At 39.6% G+C, this 17,814-nt stretch overlaps 3 protein-coding genes across 12 annotated transcripts in view; 1 reads left to right on the top strand and 2 right to left on the bottom strand.

The window, feature by feature from the left end:
• ALG5 (ALG5, dolichyl-phosphate beta-glucosyltransferase) overlaps positions 1–9,292 on the bottom strand; it is a 50,485-nt gene extending 41,193 nt beyond the window's left edge. The window contains exons 1-4 of the mRNA XM_003803099.2: positions 9,165–9,292; positions 3,454–3,625; positions 3,048–3,094; positions 1,175–1,243 (exon numbers count right to left, since the gene is read on the bottom strand). Coding sequence (XP_003803147.1) covers positions 1,175–1,243; positions 3,048–3,094; positions 3,454–3,625; positions 9,165–9,230 — 354 coding nt within the window. The 5' untranslated portion in view covers positions 9,231–9,292. The remainder of the gene's footprint in view (positions 1–1,174; positions 1,244–3,047; positions 3,095–3,453; positions 3,626–9,164) is intronic.
• Positions 9,293–10,345: 1,053 nt separating this feature from the next.
• EXOSC8 (exosome component 8) lies at positions 10,346–16,956 on the top strand. The gene is made up of 11 exons (XM_003803101.2): positions 10,346–10,410; positions 10,916–10,952; positions 11,134–11,197; positions 11,532–11,605; positions 12,840–12,885; positions 13,595–13,700; positions 13,792–13,837; positions 14,923–15,019; positions 15,697–15,817; positions 16,269–16,375; positions 16,739–16,956. Exons 1-11 carry the CDS (start codon positions 10,382–10,384, stop codon positions 16,852–16,854), a joined length of 843 nt encoding a protein of 280 aa, XP_003803149.1. The 5' UTR covers positions 10,346–10,381; the 3' UTR covers positions 16,855–16,956.
• Positions 16,867–17,814, bottom strand: part of SUPT20H (SPT20 homolog, SAGA complex component) — a 45,613-nt gene continuing 44,665 nt past the window's right edge. For 5 of the 10 annotated variants that reach the window (XM_023508814.1, XM_023508812.1, XM_023508816.1 and 2 more), the window contains one exon: positions 17,048–17,356. In XM_023508814.1, coding sequence (XP_023364582.1) covers positions 17,219–17,356 — 138 coding nt within the window. In that variant the 3' untranslated portion in view covers positions 17,048–17,218. Of the gene's footprint in view, positions 17,357–17,814 lie in introns of all 10 variants that reach the window. The other 5 variants (XM_023508818.1, XM_023508819.1, XM_023508815.1 and 2 more) reach the window with 2 other exon arrangements.

Below are 17,814 nucleotides of genomic sequence, written 5' to 3'. Positions count from 1 at the left end.
CTGAGACTACAGGCACCTGTCACAATGCCTATTTTGCTGTTGCTGCTGTTGTCATTGCTGCTTAGCAGGCCCTGGCCACATTCAAATCCACCAGCACCAGTGCATGTGGGCAGTGCCCTAATCACTGAGCTATAGGCACTAGGCCCAAGTGAACGGATTGTTTGTACTTTTACTTTAAGGTTCATTACAGTGCTATTTAACAAGACTATTAAGAGTCTCATAAATAAATCTTTTATTCTAGAAACATGAACGTCAAAAAAGAAAATGTGGGGCACGCTTAATAATAAAAACATTTAGATGTTTGGAGAGTAACTTATCAGGGACCCTGGTGAGATTTAATAAATGTACTATGACAAAGATGTGTGCAGGTGGGCCAAGCAGCAACAGGTGTAGGAATGACAAGGGATAATGCCTTGAGACACTGGCACCTCTCAGGGCTAAGCCTAGACAGGGAATGCCAAAGGACACACTTGATTCCCAGTGGCAGATATGAACGCAGCTTCTGATTTGTATGACTGCTTTAGAAATTATAAGGCAAGGTGGTACATAAGGAAAGGAACTACGCTTAGGAAAAAAGGAAGCGAAAATTGCTAGGCAAAAAGGATTTCCTAGAAGCCAAGGTGAAATGTTGGTTATGTTCCCTCCCTATCTGGTGATTTTCAAAGTCTCCCTGATCTTATGGAGCAGAGGAATTCTCCATCTTTCCATAAATTAAACCTGTTTTTTTCTACTGCCCACACTATAATGGAGACTATCAGACAGTTTTAGGCCCCTCTGATAAAGGGAAATGAGATTTCATGTGTGCTAAATTATTCTATATTTTCTACCTACTGGCAATTCTGAAAGTAAGCATAGACCAGGTGCAGTGGCTCATGTCTACAGTCTTAGCACTGTGGGAGACCAAGGCAGGTAGATTGCTTGAGCTCTAGAGTCTGAGACCAGCCTGAGCAAGAATGAGACCCCATTTCTATTAAAAATAGAAAAAGTAGCTAAGCATGGTGGTGTAACCCCCTTAGCCTCAGCTACTTGGGAGGCTGACGCAGAGGACCACTTGAGCCCAGGAGTTTGAGGTTACTGTGAGCTAGGCTGAGGCCACGGTATTCTAATCTGGGCAACAGAGCAAGACTTTGTCTCAGAACAGCACATAAATCAATAAAAGCAAGTGTATATTTACCTTTGAAGTCTGGTCTGTACTGCCATCATCAACTACTATCACCTCATAAGTGAATGCAGGATCTTGTTTCTGCAAGAAGCAAAAATAACATAATGACACAATTTGGCATAACTGCCATCAAGAATTCTAATTAAATTATAAGTAACTTAAAAAACTTAGTGTCGATATGTATAAATTTGAACATATATATCACTGTACAAACCACATAAAATAAAAAGGCTAAGAACGAAAAAAAGGACAGACTCTGAAGGAGCAAGCGTGAATCCTGACTTTACCCCTGCACACCCTGCTGCTTTTTCCCCAGCTGCCCTGTACCATGTCAGTGGGAGACACTGGCTCTTGTGGTGCCACTGCACATCTGTGAAGAGCTACAAGTGTATGAGGTAAAAGCTTATGAGGTTCAAAGTCAGACTTCCAACTCAGCTGTAGGACTTCTTAGCCCAATGACCTTGGGAACCTTAACTTTTGCCCTGTTTTCTCACTTAACAACAACAACAACAACAACAACAACAACAACAACAAGGACAGTCCATGTTTCTGGTGTGAAGATTACTTGTAATTGAAGAATTAAAAGTCTCATACATAATAAAAGCTTAATTTCCTTCTTTTATTTAAATTTAATTTTTGGAGCATATGAATTGTCTATCTTTCCTTTATACGAAAAACTTAAAAGCAAAGTACATTAATATGAAAATAATTTTTTTTTTAAAGAACCAGCTGTAAAAACTCTATTTTTAGCCTCTCTAAGGGGATTCCAATGGCAGCTGGCATTACAAAACGGGGTTGTATATTACTTCTCATTACACATGGAAAAGGAGAAAATGTGTGGGTGGAGGAATCTTGAGAGAAATAAATATAAAATAATTTTAAATTAAAGATAAGTCTTTTAAAAATATAGCTCTTAAGTAGGGCTGGGCGCAGTGGTTCACTCCTGTAATCCTAGCACCCTCAAAGGCCAAGGTGGACGGATCACTTGGGCTTATGACCTCAAGACCAGGCTGAGCAAGGGCAAGAGCAAGACCCTGCCTCTACTAAAAATTAAAAACAAAAACAGCCAGTGTTGTGGCGGGTACCTGTAGTCCAAGCTACTCAGGAGGCTGAGGCAAGAGGCTTGCTCAAACCCAGGAATCTGAGGTGGCTGTGAGTTATGGTGATACCACAGCATTATACCAAGGGTGACAGAATAAGACCCTGTCTTGAGAGAAGAAAAAAAAAAAGAAAAAAAAATATATATACACACACACACATACCACTCTTGTTTAAAAGTCACAAAAGTAAAAACAGCATTATGCCATCATACAAAGTTGGCAGATAGGCGCTGTCATTCAATATTAAATCTATTATCGGCTCGGCGCCTGTGGCTCAAGCGGCTAAGGCGCCAGCCACGTACACCTAAGGTGGCAGGTTCGAATCCCCAGCCCGGACCCGCCAAACAACAATGATGGCTACAACCAAAAAATGGCCAGGTGTTGTGGCGGGTGCTTGTAGTCCCAGCTACTTGAGAGGCTGAGGCAGGAGACTCGCTTGAGCCCAGGAGTTGGAGGTTGCTGTGAGCGTGATGCCATGGCACGCTACCTAGGGTGACAGCTAGAGGCTCCGTCTCAAAAAAAAATTAAAAAAAAAAAAAATCTATTATCAGGAAAGAGAGGATAAAAAGTAGGTAGGAGGGTAAAGAAAAAGAAATTTCAACCCTCTGGTGTGTCCTGGGGATCTCTACCTGCCTGCAGAGTGGGGTGCTGCATGTAGCAGGTGGTCCCAACCTCAGGGCAGTGCCAGCACTGCTTCCCATAGTACATCTAGCTTAGGGTCCACAAGCTGCTGACTTGGCCTAATTGTCACTGAAGACACCATTTTAAAAGAAAAAACATGATACCTGTCTCTTCTCTAGATAGCTCAGAGCTTCGTCCATCATCACAGGCACTTAAAGAAAAAGAATACATTGATAATTGCTTTTGAAAATTATTTTCCAAGTCCCAGCACACTCAGTTTATACCTGGAATCCCAATAATCTAACAAGCCCCTCTGGGACTTTTTCCCATGGCCACTCCCTATGTGGAATGTCATCTGCTATTCAAGTTTGGTTCATTACTTCAGTCAGGCCTACTGCCCCATAACACTGTCCTGTACATTGCAGCAAATATTTACTTTTTCTTTTCTGAATTACAATTACCAACTATCTACTCACCACAGCCTACATCTATTAATGTTCTAAGACAGTGAAGTCAAATTTATTTTTCTTCTCAGATTATCCCTTACCAAAAAAATTAAATAGGGCTTACACCGTTTTTCTTCATTGTATGAAGGCACAACAACAGAAAGTTGTTTGGTAGGTGAGTCCCATATGCTGGGTAAAGTTTCCTTCTGGCCTTTGGCATTTAAGAAGAACTTCTCTTCTTCATGTAGATGAAGTGATGGCATTTTTGTAGCAGTGATAAATGCAACAATAGAAATCTAAAAGTAGATGTATAAAAAAGAAATTATGCTAGCTTTTTAAATATTTGTTAGAATATATTGCCTACGTGACCTTTTTCAGTGGAATATTCACTCTCAGTTTTTAGTTCATTTAGTTCAGGTAACTCCAAAATTAGACAGTCCCCCAATTATTCCCCTACTAATGATCTGACAGCTGTCCTTTTTTCCGTTTGTAAGGAGCTAATGCCTTAAGAGGCTCTTAATTTCTTCCTGTCTGTCATTCCCTAGGCCTCATCCAGATGTAACAGGGAACAATCACTACAGAAGAACCATCTACTCTTAGAACCTCTGAAGCTCCAATTCCTAGCACACATGCACTCAGGCACACTCACTGTAGGGCGCTATCTCTACTTGGAGGATTCATGCGACAGGGGACAAGTCTATATTGCAGTTGGAAAGGTCCCCCTGACCTCCACAGTAGGAACCAGTAATGTTTAATATGTTTTTGATACTTACTCCAAATCTGAATTCAGAAAATAGCACTTTCTGAACTACCAAACCTACAGGCTCCCTTCCACACCCACTTGGGAGGTAGCTCTGGAAATAACTATTCTTCCTAAGTGACATTGTTTCTGTTGGTACATTTTCTGCTTTCCAAACAATCTACATATTTTTGGAATGCTACTTATTTGTAATTTGATGACCATTTATAATATCCTATTGGGTACAAACTGAAATTGAATATGCTTCTGATCGGTATGAACACAGAGGCAGTCAGTACCCGGAACAGTAGTTAAGAGTTCATGCTCTGTGCCCTGGTGTTCAGACTATGATTTTTCTTTTTTTTTGTTTTTTGAAGCTGAGTTTCACTTTGTTGCCCTTGGTTGAGTGCAGTGGCGTCACACAGCTCACAGCAACCTCCAACTCCTGAGCTTAAGCGATTCTCTTGCCTCAGCCTCCCGAGTAGCTAGGACTGCAGGTGCCCACCACAACGCCTGGCTAATTTTTTGGTTGCAGTTCAGAGGGGGCCGGGTTTGAACCCGCCACGCTGGATATATGGGGCCAGCACCCTACTCACTGAGCCACAGGCGCTGCCTCCGACTATGATTTTTCTTTCCCCCCCAGACAATCTTACTTTTTCAACCCGGCTAGTGTACAGTGGTGTCATCATAATCCATAGAAACGTTAAAACTTCTGGGTTCAGGTGATCCTCCTGCCTTAGCCTCTTCAGTTACTGCAACTTTTGGTGCTTGCCACAAAGGGTGGCTAATTTTTCTATTTTTAGTAGAAACTGGGTCTTGTTCTTGCTAAGCCTGTCTTCAACCTTCTGAGCTCAAGCAATCCTTCCACTGCCACCTCCCAGAGTGCTAGGATTACATGTGTGAGTCACCACACCAGGCCCCAGACTGATTTCCAAATTCAATTTTCTGCTAAAAGCAACTAGTGCTCCCAAGAGGGTAAAAACACTAGAATAGTATGTCATACCAGAGGGTAAAAACACTACTAATGATTATAAGGGCTGCATCAAAAGACAAAGTAGTCAACCTGAAGGAACGCCCACTGGTCTGTAATAGGAGGATACGAGCAGCAAAAAGAATGTTGCAATAGATCAAAACACATGGAAAATATTTATTTACTTTTGAGTGAGAGTCTCACTCTGTTGCCCAGGCTAAAGTGCTATGGCATCTTAACTCACAACAACCTCAAACTCTTCAGCTCAAGCAACCTCTTGCTCAGCTTCCCAAGTAGCTGGGACTATAGGCACCTGCCACAATGCCCAGCTAGTTTTAGTAGAGATAGAGTCTCATTCTTGCTGAGGCTGGTCTTGAACTCTTGAACTCAAGCAATCCACCACCTCAACTTCCCAAATGAAAAATATTTTAAATCATGAATTCATAATGATATGGAAAATAAAATGGGGCACCTTTGCAAGATGCTACAGAACCATCTCATTATTTTAAAAACTTGGCTTTTTGGCTCAGTGTCCCTAGCACAGTAGTTACGGTATTGGCCACATTCACTTAGGCTGGCGGGTTAGAACCCAGCCTGGGCCAACTAAACAACAATGACAACAAAAAAATAGCTGGGTGTTGTGGTGAGCACCTGTAGTCCCAGCTCTTTGGAAGGCTGAAGCAAGAGGATCGCTTAAGCCCAAGAGTTTGAGGTTGCTATGAGCTGTGACGCCACGACTCTCTACCGAGGGTGGCATAATGAGATTGTATCTCCAAAAAAAAAAAACAAACAAAAAACAAACAAAAAAAACCTTGGCTTTTTATGTTGTATGTTATATGTGAGTATTAGTTCAGGGTAACTGAATAGCTGAGGTTAAGATTCTTTCCATTATAAAATTCTAGGTAATAATGAAGAAATGATACAATTAGAATATTCTACTTTGCAATCACAGTGAAATAGAGCATTTTGATAATGATCCTTAAAGACTGGGTATTATAAAACCATTAGGTTGATATAACTGGTAGTTCTGGATAATACCTGAACCCACCGATCCATCTGAACATCAGAAATAACCAGCCATTACAGCTCCTGATGTGATACTTGAGCAAGCAGTAAGCACCACTCACATGTTTTCCTTGATTAAAAAACTCAAACGTGCATTTGATCAAGTCTCTAGATCAGTGGTTCTCAACCTTCCTAATTCCACGACCCTTTAATACAGTTCCTCATGTTGTGGTGACCCCCAACCATAAAATTATTTTCGTTGCTACTTCATAACTGTAATTTTGCTACTGTTAAGAATCAGAATGTAAATATCTGATATGCAGGAGATCCTAAAGGGGTCGTGACCCACAGATTGAGAACTGCTGCTCTAGATCCTAACTGCTAGTTTACCGGGAATTCAAGAGACACAGGAAGATGCTAAAAGGCATCAAGGGAGCCAGGCATGGTGTACTAGTACTCTGGGAGGTTGAGACAGGTGGAGAGCCTGAGCTCAGGAATTCAAGACTAGCCTGAGCAAAAGAAGACCTTGTCTCTCCAAAAAATTAGAAAAAACTAGCTGAGCATGGTGGTGCATGCCTGTAGTCCTAGCTACTTGGAAGGCTGAAGCAAGAGGATTGCTCAAGTGCAAGAGTTTGAGGTTGCTGTGAGCCATGACACAATGGTACTCTACCCAGGGCACAGAGTGAGATTTTGTCTCCAAGGGGGAAAAAAAAATAGGGATCAAGGAGATGCAATCAGTGAAATCCAGATTTGAGAAATTCTACAGGACAAATGCCCACATTTATTAAAAACGAGGAAAAACCATTAGTAGATTAAGAGACTTGAAACATAAATTAAGTGCAATGTGTGGCCCTTGTTGGATTCTGACTAGAACTGAGACCTTTTACTAAGAAATGGGCTAGGCCCAGAGGCTCATGCCTGTAATCCCAGCACTTTGGTAAGATGAGGAGGGATCACTGCTTGAGGCCAGGAGCTTGAGACCAGCCTGGGGAACACAGACAGACCCCGTCTCTACAAAAATTAAAAAAATTAGCTAGGCATAGTGGTCTTAAATACTTGCGGGGGAGGGGGGTGGCTGAGACAGGAGGCACTTGAGACAGGAGAACTGCTTGGGCCCAGGAGTTCAAGGATGCAGTGACCTATAATCTCAACACTGCAATCCAACCTGGGCAACAGAGTGAGACCCTATCTCTCTCTCTCTTTTTTTAAATTAAATTATAGCTGTGTACATTAATGCAATCATGGGGTACAATGTGCTAGTTTTACACACAATCTGAAATGCTTTCATCAAACTGGTCAACACAACCTTCACTGCTTTTTCTTAGTTATTGTGTTAAGATATTTATATTCTACACCTAGTAAATTTCACATGTACCCTTGTAAGATGCACTGTAGGTGTGGTCCCACCAACTACTCTCCCTCTCCCCATCCTCCTTCCTCCCCTCCCCTTCCTCTCCCCTTCTTCCTGGGCTGAGACCCTATCTCTTAAAAATAATAAAAAATAAAATGTGAAAAGACTGTATGAGATAATGAGAGCATGTGAGCTGAGGAGGCATATAAAATCACAGAACAGTTAAACTTTTAAAAACATATGTGATCACCTTACTGTGGTATTTTTAAAGACGGTTCTTCTCTGTTAGAAACAAATGCTGAGAATTTACAGATAAAATCTTGTGTCCTGGATTTATTTTAAAATAATTCAGAAAGGAGGTGAGGTGGAAAGAAAGTATGAATGGAGAGTAAATACACAGAGAAAAAATGACCTTTTTTTTTTTTGGTTTCCTTGAATGATTTCTTGCTTTGTCGTTAAGAAAAAAAACAAAAACCAAGTTCCATGAACTGTGTGACATTTCAGTACAGAAACTCTTTTCTCCAACCTATTTCCTCACCAGTAAAATGAAGCTAAGAACATTTGTGTCACAGTGCTGTGCTAAAGAGCAAATGAGAAAATCCTTACTAAACGGAGTACAACACTCAACATGAACAGTTAAGTACTGAATAAATGATTATTTTTATTATCACTTCAACTTGGTAGGATTACATACTGTACTAATGGTATGTTAGTACTCATATTATACACACTTAAATTTGAACAACAAATGAAACATGGGGCAGCTTCAATCTAGGATTGTGTCAAACTCTGCCCCACTGAAAACCTGGTTTGCTCAAAACCCTGAAATCTCCATGTACTATTAAGTGACAGAGAGGACTCCTTTATCCAGACACAGATCAACAAAGAAGTCAGGATGCACTGCATTTTCTCTATCTAAACGGTTCCTAAATTTAAACAACCTCTCAGAAGATGGCATAGTGGCCTTCTGGTACTGCTTTGCAGTACTCCTTCTTGGTTCTGAATGCCAAGGAAGCTGAAATCCCTCCACTTACTAACTAGCTGGCAGGATCATTCCAAATTATATCGGAGAGAGTTCACTTGACATCAGCAAGTGTTCATTAATGTGTTTTCTTTTTTCCCCCAGAGCAAAGGCAAAGAAAAAACTGAGTTTGAATCATCTGCCCTGCCTCATTTAGAGGTAGTCTATTTAGGGTGCTTAATTGCAGAAACACAATAACCCCCAGATGTATAACCTGCCGAGGTCTTGGTCTTGACCGTCTTGCTCACTGATTTATTCCAATCTGTAACAGATGGCTGCTGTCCGTGCTCCATCACCACCTTCTATTTACTTAACCACACCAGGATAAGAGAGAGGGGGCATATCTCGCCTAGGGGCTCAAACCCTCCGTGATGGGGCCAGAACTATAGGGGATGCAGGCCCAGGGAGAAGTCTGGGAGAGGTGGAGGCTGACATGGCGGGTGGGCAGGGCGTCCAGGCACTCAAGGCGAGCGAAGCGGGGTTGGAAGGCAGGGAAAGCGCGTCCTGATGATGAAAAACCCACAAGACTCCACGCACAGAGGGAGGTAAGGTTCTAACGTAAAAATAAAGAACCGGAAAAAAAGGGAATGAAAATCTAGGAGAGGAAATTCTGGGGACGAGAAACAGGGCGACGCTGGGTGAAAAGGGACATAGCTAAGACCGGGCAGCGCGGAAGGGATGCCTGGGGAGCGCATTCTCCAGGACAGCTGCGAGCCTGGCCCGCACAGGACCCCAACTTCTGTTCTCACCAGTATGAGGGCTGCGGCCGCCAGCGCCGCGCCAAGCACCGTCAGCTGCAGCAGGAGCTGGGCCATCCTCCATGCCGGGACCGCCACCGCCGACAGCCCTATCCCGCGCCTACACACACGCGGAAGCGCGCCCGTCCAGCCACGCCCCCTGCCTCCAGAGAGGTCGCGCCCGCCTGGAACGCACCGCCCACAGCGTCCCCGCTTGGCGTGGCGGAGAACACGCAGTCTTGTGTGCTAAGCGCCCACAGAGAAGCAGGCGCTAGGTTTCTTCTCTGGCAGGGTTGCCCCAGTTAGCAAGTAACAAGGCGTCCTTTTACTTTGAATTTCAGATAAACGACAAATAATGTTAATAACCTTATTGAGCTATTCACAAACTATAGAATTCATCCATTTACAGGTTTCTGGTTCACATTAATTTTTTTTTAAATTGTGGTAAAATAAAATTTGTCCTTTTAACCATTTTAAGTGTACAATACAGTCAGTGGCTTTAATTACATCACAATGCTGAGCCTCCACCACCATCCAGCTTCGCGCCCTCCAGCTTACGGTACCGCCTATTAGCATGTATTATTTGGAAGCATATTTAAAAAATGATTACTGTTTTTCTACATTTAAATTTGATTGGGTGTCCTATATTTTATCTGGCAACTCTACCTAGGAGGGAGGTGGAAGCCCGGAACCACGACACAGTTTACAATACAAGCTGATCCTGTGGAGCCAGCGCAGGACCTGCAAAGTGTAACCTGGAGGGGATAATGAACGCACAGAAAGTGTACGTTTCTCGGGTGTGGAGCAGGGAGCCCTTTAGCTGGAAAGAGGCAAGCCCAGGGCCCAGCCTAATACACAGGCAGAAAAAAAGACTCAGAAACATTGGAACAACACTCCACATCTTTAGCTATTAAATTCCGCTTTCTCTTAATAGTTGGCGTTATCCTGAAGTACAGAACCAACTTTTTTCCAGCGGGACACCTCATCACTTCTCTAAGGGCAGATTCGTCAAAATATGTGTAAGGCAAGAAAACCCAGCGAGACGTCTGGCTGAGGAAAGTCGACGCCAAGGCAGTCCTGGGATCTCTCCGGTTGCACTCCTGCCTTAGGCGTCTCCTGCAGCGGGAGAGGGACCCGGCCTCTGTGTCCAAAGTGCTGCGCGAAACGGACCTGCGAGCAGTAACTTCCGGCTCCGGCGCGCGGAGGCGGAGCGGCGCAGGCGCAGGCACATGGGCGGAAAGATGGCGGCTGGATTTAAGTGCGTGTTGGTGGCTGGTGAATGGTTCTTCTCTTAACCCTACCCTGAGGTTTTCTCCCTAGGAGACTGACGCCGCCTGGGTTTATTTTCTTTTTCCTTCCAAGCAGAAGGCGGGTAGGAGGGACTTCATACTTGAAGAATATGTTAATTCCAGTTACAGGGAAAGTAAAGATGTAACTTCCTCATTTAATATCTAGTAAAATGTAACTCATTCGTGATCCGTAAGTTGAGCATACCTGCTTTTGAGCAAGAATGAAAGGGATATTTAACACGTGGACAAATCCTCTTAAAAATTTCAAAGGGCTGTGGACTCCAATCTTACTGTTTAGAGTTAAGGACAGCAGTGAATGTGAGGCTTTCTGCAAGGGTTTCTACTTTCAGTAATTATTTTTTAGTTACAAAAGTGGAAATTTATGCGCATCACACACACTTAAGATCTTTGCCAGTTTCTGGATTTATATTAAGATTCATTAGCTTACCTCAGATATATTTTAACACGTTTCAGAACCGTGGAACCTCTGGAGTATTACAGGAGATTTCTGGTGAGTAAAAGTACATTATGTATTTGGTAAAATCATATGCTGCTTTTAAAGATAAATTTCAAGTATTTTAATTCATTTGAAGCAGTGAGGTTTAATGTGTTTCACTTGTTGTGTGTAAATATGTAATAGGTATTGAGTAAAATATGCAATAAATATAATCTATATTCATACAAACATTTAGAAAGAGAACTGCCGTCCTGATGGAAGGGAACTTGGTGAATTCAGAACTACAACTGTCAACATAGGTGAGGATGTATTTTCCACTTTCAACTGTATGACATTTCTAAGTCTTCGTCTGTGTACCACTTAAACAGTTTTTCAGCCAAATTGTAACATATGTAAGAGATTTGATTTGGGGTTAAGAGATTTTTTTGTGAAGAATAATTAAGTCAAATTCAATACAAGTGAATACCTCTTAAAATCTTAAGTAGTTTAATTATAAAATGAATTACTTGAACTTGGAACTGAGATGTGTAGCAAGATAATCATACATAGAAAAATGCCTAATTTTAACTATATAGGTAATTCTGTAGCTGTTTTCCGTTTATGAATTTTTCATTTTGCTTAAATGCTTTTCAGGTTCAATTAGTACTGCAGATGGTTCTGCCTTAGTGAAGCTGGGAAATACTACAGTAATTTGTGGAGTTAAAGCGGTATGTTTCATGTATGTTCTAATGAGATTTGAGTTTGAGAAAGTAGCTTCATAGATTGTAATACAGACCTTTACTTCTGTTGATGAGGCAGTTGGGAGTCTATTTTAGTTTCCCAAGGGCTTTCACCTATGAGTATTAGATAATGACGACTCAATCTGTTGACTCTTAATTATGTGTAATTTATGAACATTTGTCAAATGTACCGAAACGAAACAAAGATTTGAATCTTGACACAGGTTTTAAAAGAATTTGGTTCTATCATTTGAGAAATTGAGAATTTTGGTGACATCTTTTAAGCCATGGATGGCATTTAATCTGTGTAAACGTGTGGAAAATTTAAAATTGTTTGAAAGCAAAGTTTGAAAAAAAAAAATAAAAGCAAAGCCTGAGGAATAATAACTACCATTTACTGAGTATCTGCTATGTTCCAGGCACCTTATTGGGTGCTTTATAGAATTATCCAGCTTAATCCTCAGAACAACCATTTGTTATTTCTCTCCATCTCCTATTTTACAGATGAGGTTTAATTACTTGTCCATGTATAGAAGGCTCATAAGTAGAACTTAAGACATAAATTGACTCCAAAACTTTTGCTTTTTTTTTTTTTTACTACACTGCCCCTTCAGTTACTTCACCTCAGTTGTTTCTTCCTCAGTAAAGCTGGAGTAATACATAACAGTAAGATGTGAGTACTTACTCCTTGCCAGGTTTTATGCTAGGAACTTAATGGCATTATCTCATTTGACCCTTAATAATTCCCCCTTAATAATTCCTAACAGTCTTAGAAACTGCAGATGAGGAAGTTGGTTTGAGGTTAAATAACTTGCCCAAAGTCTCTCAGCCAATAATTTTGGTCTGACATTGGAACTAGGGTAATGAATGCATATCTTTGCTCTTGACCACCACTTCCAAATTTGGCTGTGAGATCAACTGGGGATGAAATTCAGATTCTTGGCTACCGAATGAGTAGAAGGGAGGGAAGGGCAGAAACCCAATTAATATTTTTAAGAAGATCCCCAATTAATCTTCATGAGCACCACTATAGTGTAGTCACCATACTATACTGTCTTCTTAATCTTGCCAAGATATTGTGAGGTTCGATGCCAGTATCCTTAAGAGCCCCTGACACAATTTCCCAGGTATGGTAAGATGCTCATAATGTGGTAGTTAACTAAGATGGTCTTCGGTAGAGCCATAGCTTCTTTCAATAGGAAACATTTCTTTGCTTTTGTAGGAATTTGCAGCACCACCAACAGATGCCCCTGATAAAGGGTATGTTGGTAAGTTACATAATTTTGTAATTTTAATACAAACCCTTTAACATGTTTAGTAATTGAAAGTCCTGGTATAATAATTGAGTTCAAGAAAAAAATTCCTAATATTCACAAATATTTACATAGTAGTGAAGCACATTCCCCAAAGTTTTCTACGTATGTGTTAGATAACAGAATTTTATAAATTTAACCTTATCAAACTTGGGCAGTTTTTGTTTATACATTCAGATATTACCAACCAAGAAAGAATTTTTTAGCCAAAGGACTGTCACTGCAAACTTTTCTGTTTCCACAGGGATTCAGAACACTATGCAATTTTTATCTTAGACCATCTTTTCTTTATAGTAGGAACCAACGTTTTTCAAATGCATAAGACGGTTGAGTGTAAACAGGGGGGCTATCTTCTGTTGTGGACTGAGCTGTTTTGAAAGAAATCAGGAAAACTCTTGTGAAAGATTTAGGAAGATTGAGGCCTAATACAGATTTTCAAAACTGCATGGAAAAAAAGGGCAGAAAAATAGAAATTTCATTTTATATAAGCCTGGGAGTTTTACAGACCAGAAAAAAAAATATAATTGTAATGTTACAATGGATTCTACTTTGAAAAACCTATTCATGGCTATAGTTGCCTTTGGTGTATACTGCTAATACCTCTAACACTTCAGTAAACCAAAAGGTAAAAGTTTAGTTCATAGCTGTAGAGTGTTTCTTTCAGTTCCTAATGTGGATCTACCACCTCTGTGTTCATCGAGATTTCGGTCTGGACCTCCTGGAGAAGAGGCCCAAGTGGCTAGCCAGTTCATTGCAGATGTCATTGAAAAGTAAGACCACCATGGTAAAATTTTACTGTCATTCGTTTTCCAGATAGTTTTCTGACCTTTCATTTACTGTGCTTTTTGTTATTAAATCAAGTTCACAGATAATCCAGAAAGAAGATTTATGCATATCTCCAGGAAAGGTAAGAGGAGTAAAAAGGTATATACTTTTATTAATTCTGAAATGTTTTTAGTGGAGAAAAGTAAACAGGGAAATTTTAACAAATCACAGTAGCCTTAAATGTGGATGTCTTATAGATTTTGCATGGAATTCAGTTTAAAATAATCAGTCTCATTCTATAAGATATTCTTATTATCAAAATAAGCTACGTAGTTTATAAAAAACAAGTTTGACTTATTGCCTGTCTGGGAGCTACCTTTAAGCTGAGATAATTTTTTCCACTTAACTTTTAGAAAAAATGTAGTCATTCTTTATTCCTTATAGCAGATAATTTCTGATCATGCTAACGTGTTTAAGGTGACTCCATATTGTAGATTCCAAGTTTGTTTGAAAATGTCTAGGTTGGTTAGAACTTGGAGAGCTTTTCTTATTGGATCATATATTGATTTATTAGCACTGTAAAACCTAAACATTTCATGTATTAAGGTGTCTGTGGGAAAGCACATTATAAGTTTCAATTAGGGCTTTCAAAAAACATTTCCTTCATCTGCTAACCTAGCAAAATGAAAATTCCTTTTATATCTATTTCCCCTTGAGAGAAATGGAGATGTTCATCACTTGTCAGCTTAGTAGTCAAAAGTCAGCTTTCACCAAATCTGTCCACTTTTTCTTTGGTATTCTACATAGGGTAAAGCATTTTCTTTAAAGCTTTGATTGGCATAGTGCCTGTAGCAAAGTGGTTAGGGTGCCAGCCACATACATACCTGAGCTGCCGAGTTTCATCCCTTCCCATGGCTTGGTAAACAATGACTATAACAAAAATATAGCCGGGCATTGTGGCCAGCACCTGTAGTCCCAGCTACTTGGGAGGCTGAGGTAAGAATCGTTTAAGCCCAAGAGTTTGAGGTTGCTATGAGCTGTGATGCCATGGCACTCTACCTAAGGCAAAAGCTTGAGACTCTTGTCTCCAAAAATTAAATAAATAAATAAAGTTTTGTGCCTTGAAGGCTATCTTCCTTGTCTGAGAGCTCTGTGGTTCCTGAGTCTTAGTAGATCACATGTTCTATCAGAAAGCTTTGTTTTCCTTTTATGTGTACTTTGTTGTAGCTTGCTTGGGTCCTATACTGTGATCTCATTTGCCTTGACTATGATGGAAACATTTTGGATGCCTGCACATTTGCTTTATTAGCAGCTTTAAAAAATGGTAAGCAGCCTTAAAGGCACTGTTCCTACCAATAGAATGTTCTACTTAGTGAAACTCTTAATGTACATTTGCTTAATAAACTTAAAGATTTTTGTTAAGATTTAGCTTCATGTCCAAATATACTTAGAAGTTTTATACTCTCTCTCTCAACGCCTTTTAAAGTGTTGCTTTGACTATATCCATCTATTTGGGTTAGGACTGCAGTCCTTCCCAAACAATATGTTAGTAGTGTACTAAAGAGTTGTAATTACAGACTATGTGACTGGTGAAGATTTGCAAGTATTCTCTAAGTTTTTATGTTATGTTGCTAATAGGAATAAGGAATACTGTAAGTCTGCATTAACAGTAAACTCCCTCAGTAAAGAGACTAACTAGATACACTGATTTGTTATAGATTTCAGTTAATACTCTATCACTGCATTGCTGAACTGATAATGCAACTAACAATTGTTTATATCTACCATTATTTACCTTACTTGTTCTAAGACAGTTTTTTAAAAAGAATGTTCTAGGGTAGTACCTGTGGCTCAAGGAGTAGGGCACTGGCCCCATATTCTGGCCCCAGCCAAAACTGCAAAAAAATAAAAAAATGTTCTAAGTAAAATAGAAAAGTGAATTAACAGAGGATAGAAAACATTTGTTAGAGACTGACTTTACATATTTGCCCTTTTTCCCAGTACAGTTGCCTGAAGTTATTATAAATGAAGAAACTGCTTTAGCAGAAGTTAATTTAAAGAAGAAAAGTTATTTGAATATTAGAACTTACCCAGTTGCAACTTCCTTTGCTGTGTTTGATGAGTAAGTTGATCAAATGTATGAAATAGTTTCTATATTTAAAGTAAGGTAATTGATTACTATTCTGCTTTCTAACTCTTCAGGAAATGCCTGAGGTGACCCTGTATTCTAGTTTGCCCTGACATTGCACTTATGCTTGTCCTGGCATAACTATTTCTCATCAACCCATCCACTTTTATAAGCATCCTGATTTGTATACTCAGTTCTGTGCTTACTTCACCTTTTCCTTGGTTTATTTATCCCTGTGTAAAGTTAATTTTCAGTTCTTTCACTAAAGAGTTAACACAGATTATAGGTTGCTATTAACTTTTCTGTTTTCCTACCAGTTCTATTTTAGCTTTTTTGATATCAATACCTAGGCTAAATAAAATGCAGGTTACATACAGCATTTAGTATTCTTTTAAAGTAAAATTTGTCTGAAAGATTGATAACTTTTACTTTTTCTTTTTTATAGCACTCTGCTCATAGTTGATCCTACTGGAGAGGAGGAACACCTGGCAACTGGAACCTTAACAATAGTAATGGATGAGGAAGGCAAGCTCTGCTGTCTGCACAAACCAGGCACGTTCTTGCCATTTCAGTCCTAAACATACACAAATAAAGAAAACTCAGTGTGAGGTTTATATTAGGGAAGATCAAATAGAATGTGAGATATTTATTATTATTTACCTAATGTAAGTTTATTATAGTTTTCTTTGTTACCTCAAATTGCTTATATTTTTATTTTTTTATTAGTGATTCTTAAAATCATGGCATGTATCAGAATTACTTGGAGTTCTTGTTAGGACATAACTTGGAATTCCTGAGATCATATCCCTGATTTAGTTTTTTCTTTGTTGTTGTTTCATTTGTTTGACATGATGTTGATTGATGTTTTACAAAGTAAGATAACTGATTAAAAGTACTGGCACAATAATTTTTCAGGTGGAAGTGGGCTGACTGGAGCTAAACTTCAGGACTGTATGAGCCGAGCAGTCACAAGACACAAAGAATTAAAAAAGCTGATGGATGAAGTAATTAAGAGTATGAAACCCAAATAAACAGCCACCATGTTTTCAGAACAGATTTGTAAAAGTTGTAATTTGTTACACTGTGCACAAATCTTTTATACTAAATAAATACCAAACTCCATTCTTCTGAAAGATGTTTCTAGTATTTCTTAGGTTACTTTCGTAATAGTATGTACAGTGAAACCATTTTTAAAAAGCAGTGACTTAGACAAATCAACTCTAGTTTGTTAAACCATTTCCCTGTTTTTATTTAAAAATCATAGGGTTGTGCTTCTGTATAAAGTTTGTACATCTAGCAATGTAAAACACTGACACATTAAAAAACAAAAATGAAGTAGAAACTCAATCTTTTGATTCAATGCTCTTATGTTTAAAAAAAAAAATAATGCAAGACTCAGAATTTTGGGGTGGTTGACGTGCCTCTCTTCATTTTACTTTTTGACTGGCTGCCTGTATGCCGATGACGTTGTAGCTGCGCTGTTTGTGCTGCTGCTGCCGCCATAGCCATTTGGTGCTGTAAGAATCGCAACTGCTGCAAAGGGAGGGGAAAAAAATCAAGTTGTGTTAAATGCAGACAGGTGTGGAAAGGTGCTTTTCCTGAGAGTGACGAAAACAACAAAACTGAAAGGGAGAAAGCACCAAGATAACAAAAAAAGGACTATACCACATTGAGACAATGCACAGTCAAACAGCACCAGTGGCACAGAAGCCTGCTGAGGGCTTTAAAAATGATTCTTGGCAAACTTCAAATTATGTCTCTTACTTTGCCCTGCCAGTCTATATTGCAGTAACTCAGCAACTTCAGTTACCATTTTGTTGTATGATAGTTTATAGCAATATAAAACCACACTGAGTATCAAGATAGTCAACTATATTAATGCTGACTTTCCTTCCTAAAATAATGGTACAACATTTCTCTAAATAAACAGGTATGACAGTCACTAAAAGGGACACTTTTCTGTAGTACAATATTAGGAAGATAACAATTGG

This window comes from Otolemur garnettii, unplaced genomic scaffold (genome assembly GCF_000181295.1).
Source record: "Otolemur garnettii isolate 467f Iridium unplaced genomic scaffold, OtoGar3 scaffold00278, whole genome shotgun sequence".
NCBI lineage: Eukaryota > Metazoa > Chordata > Mammalia > Primates > Galagidae > Otolemur > Otolemur garnettii.
Note: the sequence above shows the minus strand (reverse complement) of the source record. Positions and strands in the feature narration are given on the sequence as shown.